General features: G+C 42.7%; 1 protein-coding gene across 2 annotated transcripts in view; it reads left to right on the forward strand.

Annotated features, from left to right (window-relative positions):
- The window catches only part of TTC39A (tetratricopeptide repeat domain 39A), a 648,505-nt gene that overhangs the window by 405,854 nt on the left and 220,288 nt on the right, over positions 1-22,363 (forward strand). For both annotated transcript variants that reach the window (XM_078670870.1, XM_078670862.1), the window contains exon 3: positions 616-747. In XM_078670870.1, the coding sequence (XP_078526996.1) occupies positions 616-747 (132 nt within the window). The remainder of the gene's footprint in view (positions 1-615; positions 748-22,363) is intronic.

The following is a 22,363-nucleotide window of genomic DNA, read 5'->3' on the forward strand; positions in this document are numbered from 1 at the left end:
AAAATTACCATCTATTTTTTAGGTTACACATAAAAATACCTTGCAGGTTTGTCTTACATTACAAGTATAGTAATGCATGAGGAGTGAGCGGATCATTTAACCCCCCATTCACCTCTCTTGGGAGCCGATTTACTCCTATATTACACCATACCGAGGTATCATTATGTGTGAGTGAATTGATTCGTCCAAGTGTGAATACAACATTTGAATTTACAAGAGTAAAGCAAGACATTTGGCCATGTAACTTCAACGCACACACTCAAATGACCTTGTGAGTCGATCTCTAAGTATAAGTTGTATCCGACTCACAACCATAGTTAGAAACCCAGACTGAATGACTGGTTTTAACTGGCTTCTGAATGCACTAAAAACATTAGTGTTTCTCACTCCTCCCAAGAGGGACAGGAACCAATTTGCTTTCCCTTCTCCTTGAGACCGAAATTATCTTCAAGACGGAATTTATTTTGTGTTTGGGTGAAAGATCTCTCTACGGGTCTGTGTCTCCAGGTTCAATTAATCACAGGTGTTTTACTCCAAAATATGGCGTTAAGTGCAAAAATAATCTTACTGCAGTGCTGACAATCCTACAAATAATATTCTTTCTCTTCTCTGCAGAGCCAAGGACAGTATGTATCATGCACTGACATACGCCACCATGTTGGAAATGCAAGCAATGATGACTTTCGACCCTCACGATATACTCCATGCTGGAAACACCATGAAGGAAGCTCAAGCAGTATGCCAGAAGTACGTATTTTTTTAGATTTTCATTTTGAAAGCATTATATTGTGATTAAAATAGGATATATAAGAGTAAATTCCTTTTTCTTTTAGCAGCACTGTAAGATCTTGTTAGAATGTTGGTTTCATGTGTCTGTTTTGTGTTTGTAGTCTGTTACAAATATGAATTTACTAATACACTTCTTTAATATAGTCTAGCCTGATGGAGGGAGGGGCGCTGTAGAAAAAAGAAGAAACAAATATGAATACATTAATAAATAGGGGAACAGACGGAAAAGTTAATATTTCAAATACATTAAAACAGGAAAAATATTAGACCATTAATGAATAGATAATTAAACATAAGTGTTCACAGTAATGCCCCTAGCACGGCAAATTGACACGCACTTCTGCCCTGAGTCACCTAGCTACATGTAAAACTGGTATCCTGACTTTTTGTTGGCCCAGTGTTTATGCTGAGGCCTCGGTTTGGCCATGATGATTCCAAGGCCTGGAACCTGTTTTGTGACCTGGAGAGCCGCACCAGATGTGCCCCGTGTATTGACATAGGCTCCTAGCCTGTTGTTATGAAGCAGTAGTGGCAGTATGATGATTTTTGTGGATTTAGAACACTGAAGAGACCTTTTTCTGGTTCTGGAGGAATGCGGCTTTCTTGTATTAAGTTCTGATTAAATGTGACACTTAGGCCCAACATTAACATTTCGTGTTCCTGTTGAGTATGTGCTTGTGACATATAAATGGTAGCTTGGCTTTGTATTGTTGTGATATTTTGATTGCTGGGATTGGTGGGATCCATTTTGGATAGCTCCTCTTGGCGCAATATATAGGATCGAATACAACTTCTCCAGACATTGGAAGTGTATTTCTTGCATTCCTCGACCTGAATGGAGGCGTGCTAGATAATGAAGTATGGCAGGATGGAGACAGAGGTAACCTTAAAAATTCTATGTAGACCCATATTAAGAATTGATGATTAGTCCTTTTCGAGCACTGCCGTTTGATTGATGGTAGGGGAATGAGGGTAAGTCAACAAATTCTGTGATTAAGGATGAGGGAGTTTCAAGGCCAGGCATGACAAATGTCTCTTTTTATAATTGCTACCACAGGAAGGCTTATGAAAGCGATGTGCAAAGTCTTCACACTTCAACGTACCTATTTTTTGGATAGTTCTGTTGGGGTCAGCATCATAACTACCTGCTGTGAGAATAATCCCTTGCATAAATGCTGTGTCTGCACCAAAACCAGAAAATGAAAATTGGAAAAGAACCATCCCATACCAGTTCCTGGACTTTAGAATGTGGATTAACATTGCCTGTCTGGATAATGAGTATAAAATGGAACACAAAGCATCCAACTTTGTCCCATGTCCAAGTACATTTTGACTAAGGAAGGGAGTGGTCCAGAAAGTATTTGAAGAGCTGCCCCATAGGGTTCGGTACTCACTTCGTCAAGGGTGCGTCTATTGTCATAGCCTAGCAGACATTAAAAAGACAACACTAGGAGTTGGAGGTCATTTGAACTTTTTCTTACTTTACTTCAGATGCCAGCCAGTATACAATAAGAATTAAGAAGCTTCCCCCGGTGGAGGATGAGCATACCCAGATACTTAATTGGAATGGCGTGTATTAATGTTTTGCACCCGAAATCAGCTCACAAAACATTAATACTTTACCGACTATAAACATGTAGTGGTAACCCATTTGCCAATGGAAGGGGTCCTTTAAGAGACCTCTTACCCTTTGTAAATGTTGGCACAAACCTTGTTTGAGAGTAGGCAGTGGTCCTATGCAACACTGCCTACTCTTAAAAATGTAACTTAAACTTTTACATTTTTTTTTTTAAAAACAAGTTTTAAGTTTTCCTTTATGGAATATCGGTTGCATTTGAAAATATGCTTTATATAAAAGAAATCACAGATATGGTGGTCTGCTGACATCAGCAGGCCACCATCCCTGTGATGGCTGTAATTCCTAGTGGGTTGCAATTTGCGACCTAACTCAATAATATGCATAAGGTAGGTCATTTTGTGCCTCACTAGGAATCTGCATTTTGCGAATCGAACTTTTAGTGCATAGGTTGGTTTGCAAAATATCACACTGGTCACAAAATTACTGGCCGAAAATTGCAACCACTATTTTGCGACCAGTGCTATGTATATTCAAATAATCAAAATAAAAAGCAACTTGTTCCCACCATCACTTAAGAGACCCAAAAATAATGTCACGGGTGTCTGTGAAAATCTCCTGGTACAAAATTAAGAAGCAAACTTCTGAAAGCAAGACTGGGCCTGCTGCCACACTAGATCTTCAAAGGAGTTTGTGGGCACATCCTGTGTGATTCTTGTAATGTGATGCATGAGTCATTTCTCTTTCTACTGCTTTTAGTTACCAGCAAAGACGTTTAAAATGCTATTTTCAGATTGTCTACTCATGATAGTTAAAGCAAACCCATTTTCTAATAAAAAGAACAAAACGGGTTTTTTGGAGGTGTATATATTTGAAAATGCGTTTATATTATTTTTAATGTTATGCTGATCTAAATTAGTTTAGCACCTTTTTGCCTTAGTGTGGTCACTGGTGGTCTTGCAGCGCTGGTGGGGCTCAAGGGCCTTCACACACTAGTCTTGATGATGATGTCACAAGCCGGAGTCAGTTTCCTGACAGTTTGAGTCCTATCATCAGTGGTGTGGCTGAGGCTAATATGCTTCTCTGCTTCTCTCCAGGATGTATCTGGTTTTAGGTCCATTTGAGCAGTTTGTGGTGTTCGGTGTGTGTAGCTACAGGTTGTGCACGTTCGAGTATAGGCCATCTCGAGGATTGGCATGTGCCTTGTCTGGCTTGATGTATGTGCTCGAGATAATTGAGCGCTACCCAGCTATGTGGACGATCAGAGCAGAGAATTTGTGGGACTATTGGAGCGTTGTTGTGGGATTCGCTTCCATCGCGTGCTTCCTCCTTGCTGCGTTACCTCAGCTTTATGTTGCCTACAAGAAAGGAAATGTGGACCACGCCCTCTCACTTGGTTTTCTCCTCTGCTGGCTGTCTGGTGATTTCACAAATTTGGTTGGCTGCTATTTGACATATCAACTCCCAATTCAGGAGTCCCGGGGTAACCAGGAAGCGCTCTTCCATCAAGCGCTGCACGAACTGCCTCACGGCCATCGTCCTACACTACAAGGGACTGCATTGCCCACAACGCCGTCTGTTCCCTGATCCCGCACTGCTGCCGCGAGGGAGAGGCGCTACACACACCCGCTACTTAGCACTGCCTCTCCACCCGCATAGCAGGACGCGCGCGGGCAGCACCCGGGGGCGAAGCCCGGGACAAGGGCGGGCCGTCTGAGGCCGTCAGGGGCCGAAAGAGGCCGGGTCGGGTCATTTCGCTAACTTTGCAAGCACCGAAAACAGCACAGAGACCGATTGAGCTGTGGAGAGGAGATTGGTAGGTGCCCCGAGAAACAAGAGAGCAAGGATATTGTATTTATGCATATTCCAAAGCAGTGAAACTTTGTAACCTGACGGGGAAGCTGATTTGTTGTCAACTGGGACAAACGAAGTGGCGAGAGGTGGAGTCTTGTCTGAAGAGACCCTCAGTATTAAGTCCGTGAGCATCTTGGTTGGACTCTAGAGTCATGAACTAACTCGGGGACACATGTATTGTGAGCCCTAGTTGATTGAAAACATGCCTGGCTATTGTTTAATCTGCATTTTTGTAAAATATTATTGTGGTACCGGATAACACCGTTCATCCTACTAGATAGAAATCTATCATAAGACATGGGAAAGCGGAAATCGATGGATGGGGGTATGGGCGGAAATGACTTTGTTAAGCCACCCAAACAGAGTAAACAGAGTAAAGGGAAGAAGGTGAAAAGTGTGCCCCAATGCATGCAGCTGCTAATTGTGTGCTTGATCGGATAGGCGAGATTGTTGATGAATGTCACGGGATACTATCTAGCGATAGTGGTAAGCATATAAAGGAGACCACTGTTCAAATGAGGGAAGAGGTGAAGGAAGCTCTGGTTCAACCTGAGGAGATTTTATTATCTACGATCCCTGAAATGTTCAGATCAAGGAAAAAATCGGGAGGCTTGATGAAATCTACTGGGCCTAAGGGAAGTAATGATATTGATAACGCTCTTGCTCAGAGCACTGGAATTAATGGTAGCCATACTCCACCCCCAATTGGTGATTATTTATTTTTGTGTGCCAATAGGTTTGCAGTGTTAGCGGATGTAGAGGGGGGGGTTCTGCTCCCGACTTACAAGAAAATACCAGCCTTGTAGTTGCCCCACCACTAAATCTCGGAATGACTAATGTCCTGGAATATAGGAATTCCAAGGATAGCTCTCTCACAGAAACAGTTAGTGATTTGGTTAAACTAGTTTCTCTGTTAAGGGATGAGATTTGTACTATGAGGAACCTGATTATAAATTTAACCTTTGAGATGAAGACCAAATCATGTGGGGATTCAGAGATTCAATTTGGCACTGATTTAAATAAACCATGTTTATTCCCAATTAAGTGTAGTCAGGGAAATCCTGTGCTCCTAGAAAATTCCAGAATTAATAAAGGAAAAACAATCCATACCTGTCATCAGAATGATCGTGGGGAAAGAAGGTGTATAAGTGCAAAAAAAAGTCTAGTGCTCCTAAACAAGAGCTCAGACCAGTGTACCCAATGCAAGGTTCCCAGGGGTGAGGGGCCAGCAGGGGGGGCTAAAGGGATGGTAGCAAGATTAGTTCCAGACCTAGGAAGAGAGGGGGTCCTTCAAAGCAGGCATTCTAATTCTAATTTGAATAATATGGGAAAACTAAAGTCGACTATGGCTCCCAGAAGAGAGGGTGCTTATAAAAGCGGAGCACCCATCGGGAATATAATCTATATGACTAATGTTCCCAAATTAGATATTAGGAAAAGCGGTTCAAGAGAGGGGGTGGATTCATTAACAAATAAGGCTATTCATTGGCTACGCCATGTTAGAGGATGTCTGTCTATTATAAGGGAAGACATCAGAAAGGCAACAAGGTTAAGTTTGACATCAGAGAAATTTGATATCATTGAACTAACATTAGGTTCAGAGGAGCTGGCCGAGAACCTATTTCAACTAGAGTTTAGGTCTAGCCCGCTATCCTATTCAAGTATACAGCTGAGGAAGGTGCTCCCATCTTCTTTTTCTTCTGCCAAGCCCACTATTGTTTCCACAAAATACAATTGGTCCAGGGCGAATGAATCAGGGTTGGAGAATATAGACTGACTGGTAGAGGCCAAAATGTAATGGAGGGCGACGAAATTGACCTTGCTGGTATTACTCCAGGGGAGGAGGAATCTGTCAATGGGAAAGGTGAAGGGGACTATCATGGGGATCGATGTGCTCCCATCAATCTCATGGGAGCGGCATTCTGTCCATTATACCAAGACCCCAGTAGAAATCAAGGTCCGTTAAGGCTATCTGATTTAAGTGAACCTACAGGTGTAAGTGTCCAATTGGTGCAGAATTCTAGCTCGAGAGAGAGGAAGTTAATTTCCTGGAACATTGCGGGACTGAGCGCTAGAATTCAATCGCCAGAGTGGCTTGGTTTCATTGATAAATAAGACGTTTGCCTCTTCCAAGAGACATGGTCATGTGAGCCCCAGTGTTTTTTAGGTTATCTCTGTTTTCATATCCCAGCACTAAAAGGGGCTAAAGGACGTCCGAAAGGTGCTTTAACTATTTGGGCTAGGCAGGAAATGTTTCCTATAGTTAAAGAGCTACCTACCAAAAGCAATGATGTTCAAATGATTAGACTGGCTGGGAGCCCTTGGGGTAGTCTGGACATCTATAACATATATGTTAGAGGATCCAGGGGTTAGCGGCCCTGGACTTCATGCTTGGATTGTATTCAAATGGAAAAAGTGTGATAGTAGCCGGCGATCTAAATATGACTTTTGAACCCCTCGCAATAGGTGATTGGCATTTTGGAGAAGAACAAGACAGTCAGTGGGGGGTACCAAAACTAGATCTAAAACCGGTAGATAGATGGACAGACAGTATAATTCAGATTAACACAATATGCTGTGAAAGAGGGCTCAGCGCATTGAAAAGCAGAACTCGAAGTGATGAACTTGGGGCTAACACTTTTGATAATGGGCGCTACAAGTTGTAGGATTGATTATGTCCTATGTACTATGGAGCTTTGGCCGTTATTAGTGGACATGAAGGTGGAGATAAGACAAGAAAGTGATCATAATCCTTTGTGTATAACACAGTATTGGTGGAGTTAAAAGGTAGTAGGGATTAAAGGGGCAGAACAGTCCCTTCATGAAAGTATCGCAGCAAATGATATGAGGCGTCTTAAATGGCCGCAAGTTGTGACTAATGAGAGGGTAATGAGCAATATCAGTAAAGAGTTAGACCAAGCGATACTTGACTTGGATAACATAGACAGCCCTGAAGAAAATCAAGGATCAATTACTCAGGTAAATTAAAATTTCTTTAGTAATATCAAAGGTTTCTTTTTTAAACCAGTATTAAAGAATGCAGGGGTAAAAGCTCCTCAGGGAGGACTGAGGTGGTATAATGGTGCATGCAGGTCTGCTAGAATTGCCCTGGGCATTGCTATCAAAGAAAGAGAACCCAACGCTGTCAAGCTGGCTAGACAGGCTTATAAAAAAATTATTTATGAGGCAAAGAAAGCATGGGATGACCAATATTGGGAGGATCTGAAAGAAGCAAGTGTGGCGAAGGATATGAGACTTTTTTTTGAATATGGTTAAGTGGGGGAGGGGAGGTTATCCTAAACCCCCGGCAAATCACGTGTCCCAGGAAGACTGGGTAGGTTATTTTACCCCTCAATATGCAAGCACTCCAATAGAAGGTTCCGTAGAAAACTGCATACATATTTTGTATGTAGACCAGGCCTTTGATAATAATGATGTAATGGTGGCCCTTAACTCCGTGGCCAGTGGGAGAGCTCCTGGGCCTGATGGGGTGCCGGCAGATGTCTTTCTTTATGACAAAACGCGCTGGTGCAAGTGCATCATGAAATTAGCTAACGCTGTGGCGCAGGGTGCACCAGTGCCTTTGTCATGGAAGGGGGCAGTGATAATCCCCGTGTTCAAAAAGGGCGACAGAGCAAAGCCGGGGAATTACAGGCCCATCAGCCTAATAGACACTGTGCAGAAGGTGATTGGGAGACTGACCCTGAACAAAATTCTTGATTGGGTTGAAGAGGAAGATATCTTGTCTCCGTTTCAGGCAGGTTTTCGTAAATCAACAAGTACTATTGACCAGGTCTTCTGTTTTACCCTGCTGCAATGGAAGACCGTCTTACAGGGTAAAGGCAGTATTTATGCTGCTTTTATTGATCTCCGTGCTGCCTTTGATCTTGTACCGTGGTCCCTGTTATGGGCAGTTTTAAATAGGCTAGGTATGCCGGCAGAAGTTTTAACTTTAGTCACGAGGCTGCATGAGGGAAATTATGCCAGAATCCAATGGGGAGGGCACGGGGATGTTACAACCGAATTCCCGGTAGAGCGCGGTGTGCGCCAAGGATGCGCTATGGCACCAACACTTTTCACATTGTACATTAATGGAGTAGTTAACCGCATGACATTGGGAAGTATAGATGCTCCAACCTTGGCTGGTGTCAAGGCCCCAATTTTAATGGTTGCGGACGACATGCTTATTATATCTAAAACTCCTAGTGGCTTACAGCGTGGCTTACAGCGTGGCTTACAGCGTGCTCTGAAGATTTTTGAGGAGTTTTGTGTTCACCATGGACTAGAGGTTAATGTAACGAAAACCAAGCTCATGGCATTTAATCCGCAGCCTAGTTTTAAAGGAAAGTTTTTTATGAATGGACAATGTGTGGAAATGGTACTTATTTAGGCATCCATGTAGCAAAGGGCTATAGATGGGAAAAGCATATTGAGACGCCAAATAGCAGGAGCATTAAACTTGGAACACAAGAAATCTATGACGAAGCGATATAGTCATCCTACAAGTTTATGAGGCAAAAGCCCTCGGTTCGGCGCTATACGGCGCAGAGCTGTGGGGATTTGAAAAACTAACACCATTAGCACTTGCTGAGAACAAATTCATGCGTAGCATTATTGGTCTCCCAAAGAGTACACCGATGAAACCATTAAGGTATGACCTGGGCAGGAAGGCCATTACTGATGTGGCAAGGCTGCGTCCTATCTTATATTGGCGCATACCTTGGACAACTCCAGAGCTTGCACATTATGCTCAAGGTTTCATGGACGTCATTACATCTGACGAATTCCATAAAATAAGTTGGCTAAGGGAACTCTCCAAGACTTTGGTGGGAATGGGGATGCAAGGGTTGTGGGGAAACCCAAATGAAGCCGTTTTCCCTTCCAAAGACATACTAAAAGAAAAGTATTGGGAGTGGGTTGCACAGTGTACATGGAATAGTGCTAATACTTCCACCATGGAAGGACTTTTTTTTAAGTCAAATTTACTCCCAAGTTAGAGCTATATTGGGATATTATTACAAAATCCAGAGATAGGAAACTGTATTTCCAGTTGAGAGCTGGATCTTTGCCTCTAAGATCACTCACTGGAAGGTGGGCTAGTGGTAATAGTGACCTCTGTCCGGCATGTGGGAGCCAAAAGGAAACTACAGCTCATTTCCTTTTTGTCTGTATTATGTATAAAGCTCCAAGACGAGTTTGGCTAAAAGCAATGTGTAAATCACTGGGTACAAGACAAAGTGATGTGGCACTAAGGTTGATTTGCACTAGCACTCTTCAGTTTATCTCAACAGCTGTGGCTAAATACTTGGGTTGGGCATGGACCCTGAGACAAAAAGCACTGAAATAGCCCTATAAATTTGTTTTATGGTTTTATTAACTACCATAGCTGAGCTACCATGAAATTGGCAAATGATGTCTTATATTATGTATTATTCCTGATCATAAGCCTCTTATTGGAATCTTTTGTAGCATAGTTGAAAGATGTTTTTATTCTTTTATTTTTTTTAGATTTTAAGTTATAAACAAATTATATTGGTGTTTATAACTTGTCCCATGTTGAGATATTTGTATAACGCTATGGCTTTTGTATTTAAAATGAGATGTTTATACGCTTTTATTAGTTATTTTGTCGAATAAAGCTATATTGCTATCAGAGCAGCTGTGTTGGAGGTTGCTCAAGGTTCTGTCCAGTGTGTTTTGTAGGATGTGGTCTGTTGTGATCTACTGGAAGGCGCAGTTGTATGCACAGTGACCTCCAAGCACAGGCCGCACCCTCATTCAAATGTGCATCCCCAGCTGTGTGCTGTTATGAGATCATTAATGCCCAGCGCCACTGAGGGATGAACCCCCTCAAATGGAGATTGATACATACACAACCTTCAAATAATGTAGGCATACACACATACAAAATATACTTGGTTTGGAAACATTTTTTATGTTCACAAATTGCACATCACAAAAGAAATGCTTTACAAATGGACTTCGCAGAAGGAGACGAACAGTGAGGACTGCTAGCACCTTTTATTCTAAAAATCATAACTGTTTATCAGGGTTGCTACTGTTTTTAAAAACTGTTATGCAATTTAGATGTGCAATCGAGTACTAAAGGGAGTGTTTGCTTTTGAAGTTGTTGTTTGTGCATGTTGGATGTTGTTTATCTTTTCTTGGTCACAAGATTGTCATTAATTTCAAAGGGCACATGAAGTACTTCATTGAATCATAACAACTGTACCACTGAATCTAAGGAAGCAGTGGGATTTCTGGCCAGATGCACTATGATACTGGTCACAAAAAGTGCACAGACTTTTTGTAATGAGCCTTTGATTTTGTGAACTAATCTATGTAGTATTAGTTCGATTCTCGAATTCACGAGTCGCGGGGGCCCTCAGAACGACCTGCCTAATGAATATTAACTACCATAATGGTGGCTTGCAACGACAGCAGACTATCTCTGTGTTTCAAGTTTTAAATGGAACACTTTTTCTGCTTTTAGAACCGCCTGTGCTCATTAAAGGAACCAGTACAATTAAAAAAATACTTTGGAAAAACATTAGCCCATCCCACCTAACACTGACAGCAAGATTCACCGAGGGACACCCTCTCCTTCACATACCTGTTTTGAGGTGTTGACAACTGAACAATGGTATGCAACCGTAACCATAAACGACTCACACGTTGCAATTTGGAAGGGTTCCTCTTTTACGCCACTTCACTTGCGATTGAGTATGGATCGCAAAACCCATTTTATGAGTCATGAAAACTTACCTGACTCATAAAACGAGTTTCATACATTTGAAGCAGCCACTTTGCAGTTACAAAACCTGCAATTTTGCAAATCGCAGAGTATGTGATTTCAAAGTTCCTAAGTCTGACCCTTTTTGCCTTAGTAAACACACCTAAATCATTATATGCAGTGGGCAAATGAGGTGCTAGTTACTGAGTGCCCAGTATTTTGCAAGGGAATACTGTGCCCGGTAACAACCAACTCTGTCAGGTGCACTATTTACCATTAGTGCCCCATTCAAACTTCTGCACCTTGAAGTGGGGGATAGCACTGTAATACATTATGTTTTCCCCTAATCTGAGCTGACAAACTGCTCTGATTATTGCAGTATTTCATTGCATAACTTATTTGACAAAAATTGTGTGTAGAAAGAGTGTGTGGTAATGTTGCACAACTGGTAAACCTGATTCAGGCTCAAATTTCCTCAGCTCATGGAAGGATGGCAGCAGTTAGACTGCACAGGTAGATATTCCCGTAGAATTGATTTTCATTTTATAGTAATATGCATGGCTATGCATTCACTTTTGTACTGAGTGTGTGATAAATACTAGAATGAAATGTAATTGTGCTAGCAAAATGAGCGACTCACCTATAAATTGAAACTGTAGCTTGATAAGCGTGGCTCAAATCCACCTGAGCGACTTACCTCACTCATCTATCATTCTCATATAATAAGCCAGTCGAACAGTGGAGAAGAATTAGAAATATATTTATTAGGCCATAAGATTCATCTGCAGATGGGCCCCGTCAGGTCTATACCCCAGGGAGTGCACCGAGAGGACTGACCCATCCCATCAGGACAATACATTATAACATAGCATGGCAGGGTAAAGACACGCCCAGACTGGAAAAGTACTGGGCTCAGCAGAGGGCGAACAATAGCCTCACACAAGAAGCTTCTGCACCTGCAAAAGAAACATTCTCTCTCAAGGCCATGGAGCCGAGACTCGGCTTCTCCAGAGCATGGAAACATTTCTGCAAGAAAAATACCCAAGGCGAGAGATGCTGAAACCAGGGATTTTCTGCTCATAAGGGAGGGGGGAAAACTGTACCATGAGGCATTGGAGCTGCAGAGCAAATGTCAGCATCAGAAGTCTCTCTCTGCCATAGACAAGCCTCTCTCTCTTATGAGAGAAGTTGAAACTTGCATATTACAAAAATAGCTCAGTGGGTTGCAGCGCATGAATAATAAGCTGTAACTGCATATTGGTTAGACACATTAGGCTAACATATTCATAACATCATTAGAACATTCTGCAACAGGAAAATTACTATCTATCGGACCCTCTTTTTAGCCTATTGTGGCTAACATAAGTGCAGCCTTTATTGCTTAAAGGTAAGGTCTATACAATTCTACAGGCATCACTCATCAATCAAAGGGAAACAAAAAAAACACAAGAATAACCAATAGTATATCATTATAAAAGATATCTGGTATCGGGAAATGAAATACTAGGATGAGCATGGTCACAGAAGTAGTGCAGCATACTATAGGGCAGGAAATGCACAGGCAACAAGTAAAAGAACAACCCCTGCAATACCTACTAAGACAATAATTATTCTCTGGGTGTGAGGCACCCTCCTTTTTGACTAATCTAAGCATATGTTCTCGGGGTACCATTTCTCTATAACACTATGTCATGATCGGACTACTTACATCACAGTTTAAGTCATGAGCATGAATTAATGCAAATAAGATCAAACTGTCACTATCAGGGAAAACACCCTATTGAATTCTATACTGAGGGCTCACTTGCATTATCAGCGAGGACCTATATCTAACATCCATGAAGTAGATCTTTATCGGGCTGAGAAATATTTTTTTACTAAACTACTCAAAGTATACTAACCCTCACAGCTACTTCCATAGGGCAAGAATACAAGCAACAGTTTTCCACCTCTGTGTGTGTATGAAGGCAATGACCCACACACCCAATAATTTGCAGTACTATAAATAACATGTGTCTGGTGCAACATTTGAATACTACATCATCCTAATGAACTTCCCAGTGCTCCTCTTCATGAGGAGCTAGGGTACCAATGACATTCTCAGGTGGCGTTGAAATAACAGCCATGAGGGTATGCGCCAAACAACAAGAAACTAATTCTCTAAAGAGAAATATGAAAGCAATAGTTAGGATATAAACAAACACAATATTACATTTGTAGACCATGAGAACCAAATGAGATATGGGACATCCGGACAAGGAGCCGCAGAGGCTGCTCCTCCTTGGGAATAGGAACATTCAAAGGGACTCATTTTCCTAGCTAAAAGCCCAAAACTAAACTAAAATGTATTCAAAAATCACAGTCACTCCGAAGCCAGCCAGAGGGGTTCTTCACCCTCAAAAGGGATCTTCTCCCTGTGTCTGTTAAAGCCTCACAGGCAGGCTTCTATTGTTCGTTCCCTAATCCCACGACGGAGTCGCACAGCTTTTGCAACTCAGGAGCACTAAATCCGGGCCCAGGCGCAATCCTAGTGTCCCATTAGACAATATCTCGACAGTGCACCAGGGCTCTTACCAGCAGTCCATCCCTAACACTTAACTATTCTTCAGCACTGTTCTCCTCTAATCCCTATCTCAGCCCTTCTTCCAGTGCTCTGTTCTCTTTCCTTCCTTTCCTGGGCCGCAGATTATAACGAGTGCTCCCTCGCACCTCTGGATCTGTGAACAGAATGGGGGGCAGACGTTTGCTCACTGTGATCAGTAGAGGCCTCACCACTTGCAATCAAAGCCGACCTCTCCTCTCTTTGATCCGGCTCCTCACCCCTCAACAAAGCATCCGAGAAGGGTATGTACAGAGGAACTTCTTCACTTTCGTCGTCCGCGACGCCGTTTCTCACCCATTCGTCATATGGCAGTGGCAGGGGAACGCGCCTTGCGGCCCTGGATCCGGAGTGCGGGGCGGGTGGTGAGGAGCACTTGCCTCGGCTCCGACCACCTTGGATCCAAGCAGGACTTCCGCTGGTACTTCTTGACGACAACCCAATCCCCGGGTTGTATGGTGCGTCCTTTCCCCTCCGGCAGCGGCTTCAGGGTTTCTGCTACCTGCTGATGAACAGAACGGAGATCTTTAGTCAAAGCATATGAATAAAATTCAATTTCAAAGAAACCAAATGAGGTCTATTCTGTGCTTTCATATCGCTCTACCAATGTCAATTTGAAGGTGAACACCTCTGACTTTTCGCTGTATTACCTGCACTGACAATAGGTAATACATTACATATCTGCCAAAAAAGTGCTTTAACACCCCATCATGGGTAACACGCCCTAAATAAATGTAAACCTTTCCCTCTTTTCTATCCCTCTGCTACCATACTCAATCAAAGTAACTGGCTAACATAGCCACCACTCAAATTACTTTCATATTTCACTATACGAATTCAACACTAATCCTTTATGGGTTCTGGAGTAGCATGCTACTTGCCAAAAAAGCGCTTCAACAACCGCTAAATAAATGCAAACCTTTTTCCCCTCTTTTATCCGTCCACTATCCTTCTCAATCCAAATAGCTGACTAATATCCACCACTCAAATTATTTTCATGTTTCACTATACTAATTCACCACTAATCCGTTATAGGAAGCTACTCGCCAGAAAAGTGCTTCAACACCCCATCAGGGATAACAAGCGCTATATAAATGCAAACCTTTTACCCTCTTCTATCCCTCCGCTATCCTTCTCAATCCAAAAAACTGACTAATCTATCCACCACTCAAATTACTTTCATATTTCACTATACTAATTCAACACTAATCCTTTATGGGTTCCGGAGTAGCGTGCTACTCGCCGAAAAAGTGCTTCAACAACCCATCAGGGATAACAAGCGCTATATAAATGCAAACACAATACAATACAATATAATATACGTGTGTGTGTGTATATATATATATATATATATATATATATATGTGTATATATATATATATATGTATGTATGTATGTATGTATATATATATATATATATATATATATATATATATATATATATATATATATATATATATATATATATATATATATATATATATATATATATATATATATATATATATATATATATATATATATATATATCCCCAATTCCACAGTTTGTGAATGCTTCCCTTCCATTAGAAAAAAACGAAGAGCGGACTACAAGTAAGGAGCTGTAATCCAAATTTTATTCTGCCTTCTCCAACACCATGACTGCCATGACGCGTTTCGGTCTCTCAAGACCTTGATCACATGACACGTCTTAGGAGAATTACGTTACATTTAAAGTGTCAGTGCTAACACACGTGGGTTCAAACCATTTCAATTGACATCGAAGAGATACTTGTGTGCAAAATATATTATTTGGGCAAATTTCGCATATATTTGTGCAAAGTTCACAAGTATAAATACTAAAATGTTTGTGCAAATGTCGCAAGTATAAATACGGACATCAGCATGGTACCTCAGTTTTTGGAGAAAATAAATATATAAATACAAATAATTAATATGGTAAAATCTTCTCTTAAAAATACATGTTTGTATCTTGAAAAATGGAACCTGCATGTTATACTATGTGTGTTTAATACATTATTGTAGCTGGGTTAAAAAACTCCATTATCACCCTAGCTAAAATTCAGTCCTATGGCTTCTCACTTACAATAAGTTTTAATTAGAATTTAAGCCACCTGCTGAACAGAAGATGTTATTCTCTGCACAAAAAAATCCTTCAACAGACTTCATCAATACAACATAATGCCACTTGCAACGTGTCAGACTTAAAATAAAAAAGTTTATAATGTGGAAAAGTGTTAAAAGTGTACTGTGCTGAATATAGTATTCATGTGTGTTAAAATGTATACATAGGCATAGTGCCGTTGCAGCTATTAGCAGATCTTTGTCAAAAAGTTAGAATATCTCAGATGTTACATATATTGGTGGGAGTACCCATGCTGTAATTTAAATTACTACAAGCATGTATGAAAGTCTTCGCTAGAGTTAGGACCATTCGGTGTCTTTGTATCCAGCCGAATAATTTACTTGGTCTCTAACGTTCGGAGTTTAGCCGCTCAGTTCCTCCCTCTTCTCGAGCTGGGGATTGTGTCAATCAGGAAGTATTTTAGGTTGTCTAAATTGCTGTTGTGCCGTTCCCTGAAATGGCGAGCCACAGGGTATGTCGCACCTGAGTTGGTGATTGCCCTCATGTGCTGCAATGTTCTCTTGTGGGCCTGCAACTTGGTGCTACCCACATATCGCAACCCACAAGAGCACTCCAACACATATATCACGAACTCAGTGCGGCAATTTAGAAATGTTTTGATTTTAATCGGATCTATTTGAAAAGGGACATTGTAGTCAGTTTTGTTGAGCCCATATCAGCATGCTCTGCAGTTGTTACATTTACGAAAACCACTGCTTTTGGTTAGCCAATTGACACTAGGTCTAATTTCTGGGCTACTTTTAACGAGGGCATCTCTCATGGATCCTCCTTTCCTAAATGCGATGTTGTCTAGGAAGATCTTTGCCTATTTTGGGGTCATTGGGTACTACCATCCAACGTTTGTTAATTATTTTACGCAGAGCTTTGTGTTGCTTGTTGTATGTTAGTATTAGTCTTGTCTCCTGCTTCTGTATAAACAACCACAAGACCAGAATCAAGCAACTACAGGAATCCTAGTTTATCATATTTCCTAATGTAGTCAAACAGAAGACTTGTAGTTTTCTACATAACCCTCTTTATACTCTAATCAGTAGTATTTGTATATAACATAAAAAATCCCTATCAGCACTTTGTTGACCGTTTTTAAGATATCAGGGACTCATAAGAAAACATTCACAAATATTCCAGTTCCCTTACACACACTAATTCGTATAAAAAATGTGAGAAAAGGCTAAATGACCCCTCACGAGTGCAACACCAAGCGGGTAACTGGCAGGTACTCACCAGATAAGCCCATTTTTATCATCATTGGCGGTCATTAGGCCCAACAGAAAAATTAAAAAACAGCATAGGATGCTACATGGCATCTAACAGTGGTATGCATATGTAGCATCCTATGCTGTTTTTTAATTTGAGTGGGTTCACTGAGTAAAAGAATAAAAGTGTTGTGCATCGAGTGAATCCCTTCAATTTTAACCACTATTTCCCACACTGTGAGTTGTGATTTACATTTTCACTTCACTTCACGCACCTTTACACCTTGATAATTTTCTTTGGACACTTTTCTGTTGGACTTAATGACCGCCAATGATGATAAAAATGGGCTTATCTGGTGAGTACCTGCCAGTTACCCGCTTGGTGTTGCGCCCGTGAGGGGTCCTTTCGCCTTTTCTCACATTTTCCCCCCACTTAAAAACAAAAAAATTAAAAGTGCGGGGATAACCCGGAAGGTGGCAGTCCCTGGGGCAGAGGGGTTCGTGACCCCCCTGCATTTGTATCTATTAGCACCGGTGAGGAGGCGGTACCTGGGGCTGCATAGCCCCCCCACATTTCAATTAATTAGCCCTGGGGAGGTGGGGGTCCCCGGGGCCCCGCATTATTTTAATTTCCCCCGGGACCTGTCTCAACTGGGGCCTAATTAAAATATGCGCAGCAACCCTTGCTTCGTTTTTTAAACGTTTTCGGCAGTATTCACGGATCCAACGCGACTCCCTTTTTAAAAAACTGCTTTTGGGACCCATCCAAGAGGCTTAGGGGGTCAGGAAATTTCTAGCCTGTCCCTTTTTCTATTTTTTAAAAAACGTTTTTTCTTGTGACTCGGTTAAATCGAGTCACAAGATGGCTGCCAATGCTTCCTGGTTTGAAGTGTTGACAGCCAATCAGATCTCTGGCACAATATCGGGAGGGTTTGTGGATCCAGCGCGGCCACAGCTGTAAATCTGAAAAATCTTTAACTTTCTCAGGAATTATTGAATGGATTTACACCATTTATCAAAAACAGTGCTTTCTGATCCAAGAGCTACCTTTCTGCCAAATTTGGTATAATTCAGTACAGCAGTTCGGGCTGTAGCCGGGTCTAAAGTTTCCAATAGAAATTAACATCGAGAAAAAGTATTTTGTGGGGACTCCTTTTTCTCCGCCCCTGCTTGACGGATCACTGTTTCAAAACAGCAGCTGAAGTGCGCGTCAAATTACTTTTGAAAATTTCATGAAGATTCGTTAAACGAGGCCTAAGATATAGGCACAGAAATAGCTTTTTTTGGTCAAAAATATGTTTATTAGCATTTTATCACAGATTACAATACAAACTGACAAATGGTGGATCTGCCTTAGCGTAGAAGGTGTGGCATGTTAAGAAGACCAAAAACTGATATACGTCACTAGCTATATTCCCCCCCTGTATCCCAAGAAACCTAAAGGAGTAAGTACAGTTTCTTCAAAAGCAAGGGCGGGGAGTAGGCCTGCCCCGAGGTAAAACATACCATTCTGCCGTCTTTCTTTTGTGAGGGTGTTAACCCAAAACCTTCCAACGGGGAAGGTGTCCATCAGAGGAAGAAAGTCCCCACAAAAGAATTCCCAGGAAGTAAGAAATACCAAAGGCCCCCACCCCCCCCCCATCTGCCACCCAACCCAGTCCTGGTGGCTGCTGTCCAACTACAGCGAGGTATCGAATCATGGTATCGTCAAGTCGGTTAAAAGTGAAAAAGATGCATATCTCTGACTGAAGCAGGGCATACTGCTAACGGTAATTCCCTTATAAGGAAGGCAACCAATGGCCCCCATCAGTATTCAAAGTTCTTATAATCATTTCTGAATATATCGGCCATTCTTTCAATTTCCAGAGTCTGGAGTGCCATATAGAGATAGCGCGGGCCTCTTTCTTCTTCCATGTGGCCGCTATCGATACTTTTTCAGCCCCAATGCAAGTCCATATAACAGCCTTATCTGCCTTAGTTTGATGCTTGAGTGAGGGGGCACGAAGGCCCAAGAGAATTTCTGCCATAGTGGTCGGAATAGGGTACCTCAACATATCTTTAATTTGTGCGAGCTTTCGTTCCAGAAAGGTCGTATCACAGGACAGTCCCACCAAATATGTTGGAAATCACTTAGAAGTCCACAGCCCCTCCAACACATATCAGATGAATTAGGGAATATTTTTTTGATCTTAGTGGGGTACAGGTACCAGTCCATCATAGTTTTTAGGTGTGCCTCCCGTAGCTCAATGGAATGATTGAATTTTGTGATTCAGAAATAGCTTTTTAATAGAAATCAAGTCCTAACTCTAACTACTTACTGGCTATCACCAGTAGGTAATGTATATATATCTTTCCAAGGTAATCTGGATCCACTAGCAAAGGTGTCAGTGCTCCTAGGCTCTAATATTAGGCATAAAGAGTATCAGAAACATTACTTGGTATATTGCACAATTGTTGCTGATTCATCACATTCAAATTATGTGGTGAGGGAATGGCCAGGATCAGAGCACTGGGTTCACAGGTGCAGTGCGTCCATTTGGGCGTGGGGGCGTACCCCAACCGCCCGCAGCTCTCTCAGCGTTTCTGAACTTAAGTAAACTGACTCAGTTTACTTAAGTTCACAGACGCCGAGGGAGAACTGACAATTATGTCAGTTAGCATGACGTCGGATCGCCCACCCTCTTCAGAGTCTGAAGTGGGTGGGCGGTCTGGCGTCATGTTGACTGACATGATTGTCAGACCGTCACCAGGGGCAGGCAGCAGTACAACTCAAGTGCACATGAGTGGAGACGGATGGCGAATTTTTAGCCCGTGCCCAGTCATGCGCACTTGTGTTTGCCCTTGTTTGTGCATGCCCATTAGGAGCCCTTCGGTCTCCTAATGGGCGTGCGGCGGGCGAGTAATAGCTGTGCCCTAAGCCAATCCTGGCGCAGCTGGCAGCACCAGGATTGGGTCAGAGGGGCTGCCAGTGCGCTCCAGCCCCGTTCATGAAGGCGGCAAGGGGAGCAGAGGTGGCGCGGACCGGCTGTGAGCGAGGTAAGTTTTTGTTTTATATTTAATTCTGAATTTCCCCGGCCCCCACCCCCGCGCGACAACCCCCACCCCAGTATTGCGATGCATGCGAGCCGCGACTTTTTTTTAGGACGAGACTTCACTATGCGTGCCAGTTGGGGAAACCCGTGTGGGCAAAGGTACATGATTTTTGGTTTCTCAGCTGACACACAGGGGTCCGTGAGAGCAGACTCACATGGCAACATTTAAAGACACTTTTCCCGTTCGGTACAAAGCATCTGTCGGGGGATTTCAAAAACTAATTTGGAGCCAGAGGACTTTCCAAAAGACCACTGATAAATCCAGAGCGTGAGACCTCATGAAAGGCAGTTGTACATACAAATGGGGACTAACACGGTACCGCGTTACCTCAGCGGCGCGCTAAGAAGGGTGAAAACTGGATGTAAGGGAAACGTCATCTCCTGTGGCCTTGCCAGGGGCACCTCCCTGAGCACATTGACATGCGGTAGCACTAGCAGCTTTTCTAGTGCTGGTCTGGTCATGGGCGTAGGAAGTGTGGGGGATGCGGGGGATATATCCCCCCCAGATTTTAAAGTGGGGGGGACACGGGGGACAAGCGTGGAGGAGACAGGGGGACAAAAGAATTTCCCCTCTCCCTTCTGTTTTTCACAGGGCCATTAGCGCGCGAAAGTGCTACCTAATGGTCCTGCACTTGACCTGCCTGGAGTCAAAGAGGCCACCCGCCCTCTGCCCTTTGTTATGCTGCAGGAAGGCTCTGCGTTCTGGAAAGGGCAGAGAAGGAAAAAAACGGTCTCTTTCCTTTCATGCCCAGAGAAGGCATGGACATTGTCAACTTCTCCTGATCTGCCTCTGGCTGCGGCCTTCCTCCCCATCTCTCTTTCTTTTTCCTCTATCTCTTTCTGTCTCTGTCTCCCTCCTCATTAAGTTCTGATTTCAAGAGACAGCTCTTACGTTCTCTCTCTTGCTTCTCCTAGTCTTTGTTTCCCTCTGAAATGGATCCAAAATAGGAAGAACACTTTGACTGGAAATGTCCTCATTTGCTGACTGTTTTATAATTCCAAAGAAAAACTTCGGGACGGAGAGAAAAAAATATTAAAAACCTAAATAAAGCGATACAGAGTGGTCAGCAGACAGGCCAGATTGTTATTTACACCCAGACACATTAGCGCCACTTTACAGAGTTTGCCAGTGAAAGCGCTACTTTCTTTTTTTCTTCTTTCTTTGAACACCACTGTTTTTCCAGGGTGGGGAATTGCACCATTCTTAAAGGGACTGCAGTACCTGGTTGATGAGTGGAGTAGAAACGTTTAATATGATCGTTTTCAACTGTTTTAAATATTTTAGCTTATAAAATGTGTACTGCGGCTCTGTGTTCAGGGATGTTGTCTTTTTTAAACCAAACTGCTTACATTTTGAAAGGATATAAGCAATGTACATTGAAACGGCTGCCTTCCTGCCTGGTCCTGTATCCATGTCCTGAATTTTACAAGCAAAATTACTTACTGATTTCTGAATAACGAGTTTAAAACTGATAAGGTAACCACGTTGTTCCTGAATACATTTCACATGCTTTGCTTATTCTTGCATTCCTTATGAGTGTTTGCCTTTTCCAGGGTGTCATGCGATTTTTCCAGGCAGCATTTTACTGTTCTCTAGTGCATAATTTGAATTTAGTCGCAGCACAATTGAGTTGTAGCTTAAGGCAGTGCAAGTTTCTCTCAGTGGGGCAGTATGGTGGGCAGTATGGTGTTCAGTGTGGGAGAGGATGTGGCACTCTGGCCAGAGCTGCTGAATTTGGAACTTGAGCACCATTTTCAGCCTTCATGGCCAGTCCACCAGACCACACACTCCTGACAGAGCTCATTCTGATGCTACACTTTAGAAGGCCCAATAGACCTTAGAAGCCCTGGTGTCTTAGCACCCGCAGGTGGACCCTAACGGCAGCAAGTGTGAGTTAACCTTGAAGGCCTGTCCACCACAATCCATACCGCAGTTCACTTCTAGTCTTGCGAGCAGGCATACAAAGAAGCACACCCTAGACACACCATCGACAGTAACTGTCACTGAGGTCACAAGATCCTTGAGGCCAGTCCACCGCGCCCATTGGTACCTCCATTTTCAGCAGTAGTGGTGCAACTCACCAGGGATCAGCAATGAAGGATTTGCATGCACACCAAACTTAGGGGGTGATTATAATGGAGGTGAGACTGCCACGTCACCCCATCAGTGGCGGTTCCACCGCCATCGGTGACTGCATTACCGCCAGCCATATTACAATGGCAGGTGGTTCCCTGGCGGTCGGATAGACCACTGCCATACACCCATCTGGCGCCTTGAGACCGCCAGTGCGGTGGAGGGGCTCGTGGTTCCTACAATGCTGGTGGTGCCTACCAGCCACCACAGTAGGGATTACGATACCCTTTACCCACCAGCTTAT

This window comes from Lissotriton helveticus, chromosome 1_2, assembly GCF_964261635.1.
Source record: "Lissotriton helveticus chromosome 1_2, aLisHel1.1, whole genome shotgun sequence".
Classification (NCBI taxonomy): Eukaryota; Metazoa; Chordata; class Amphibia; order Caudata; family Salamandridae; genus Lissotriton; species Lissotriton helveticus.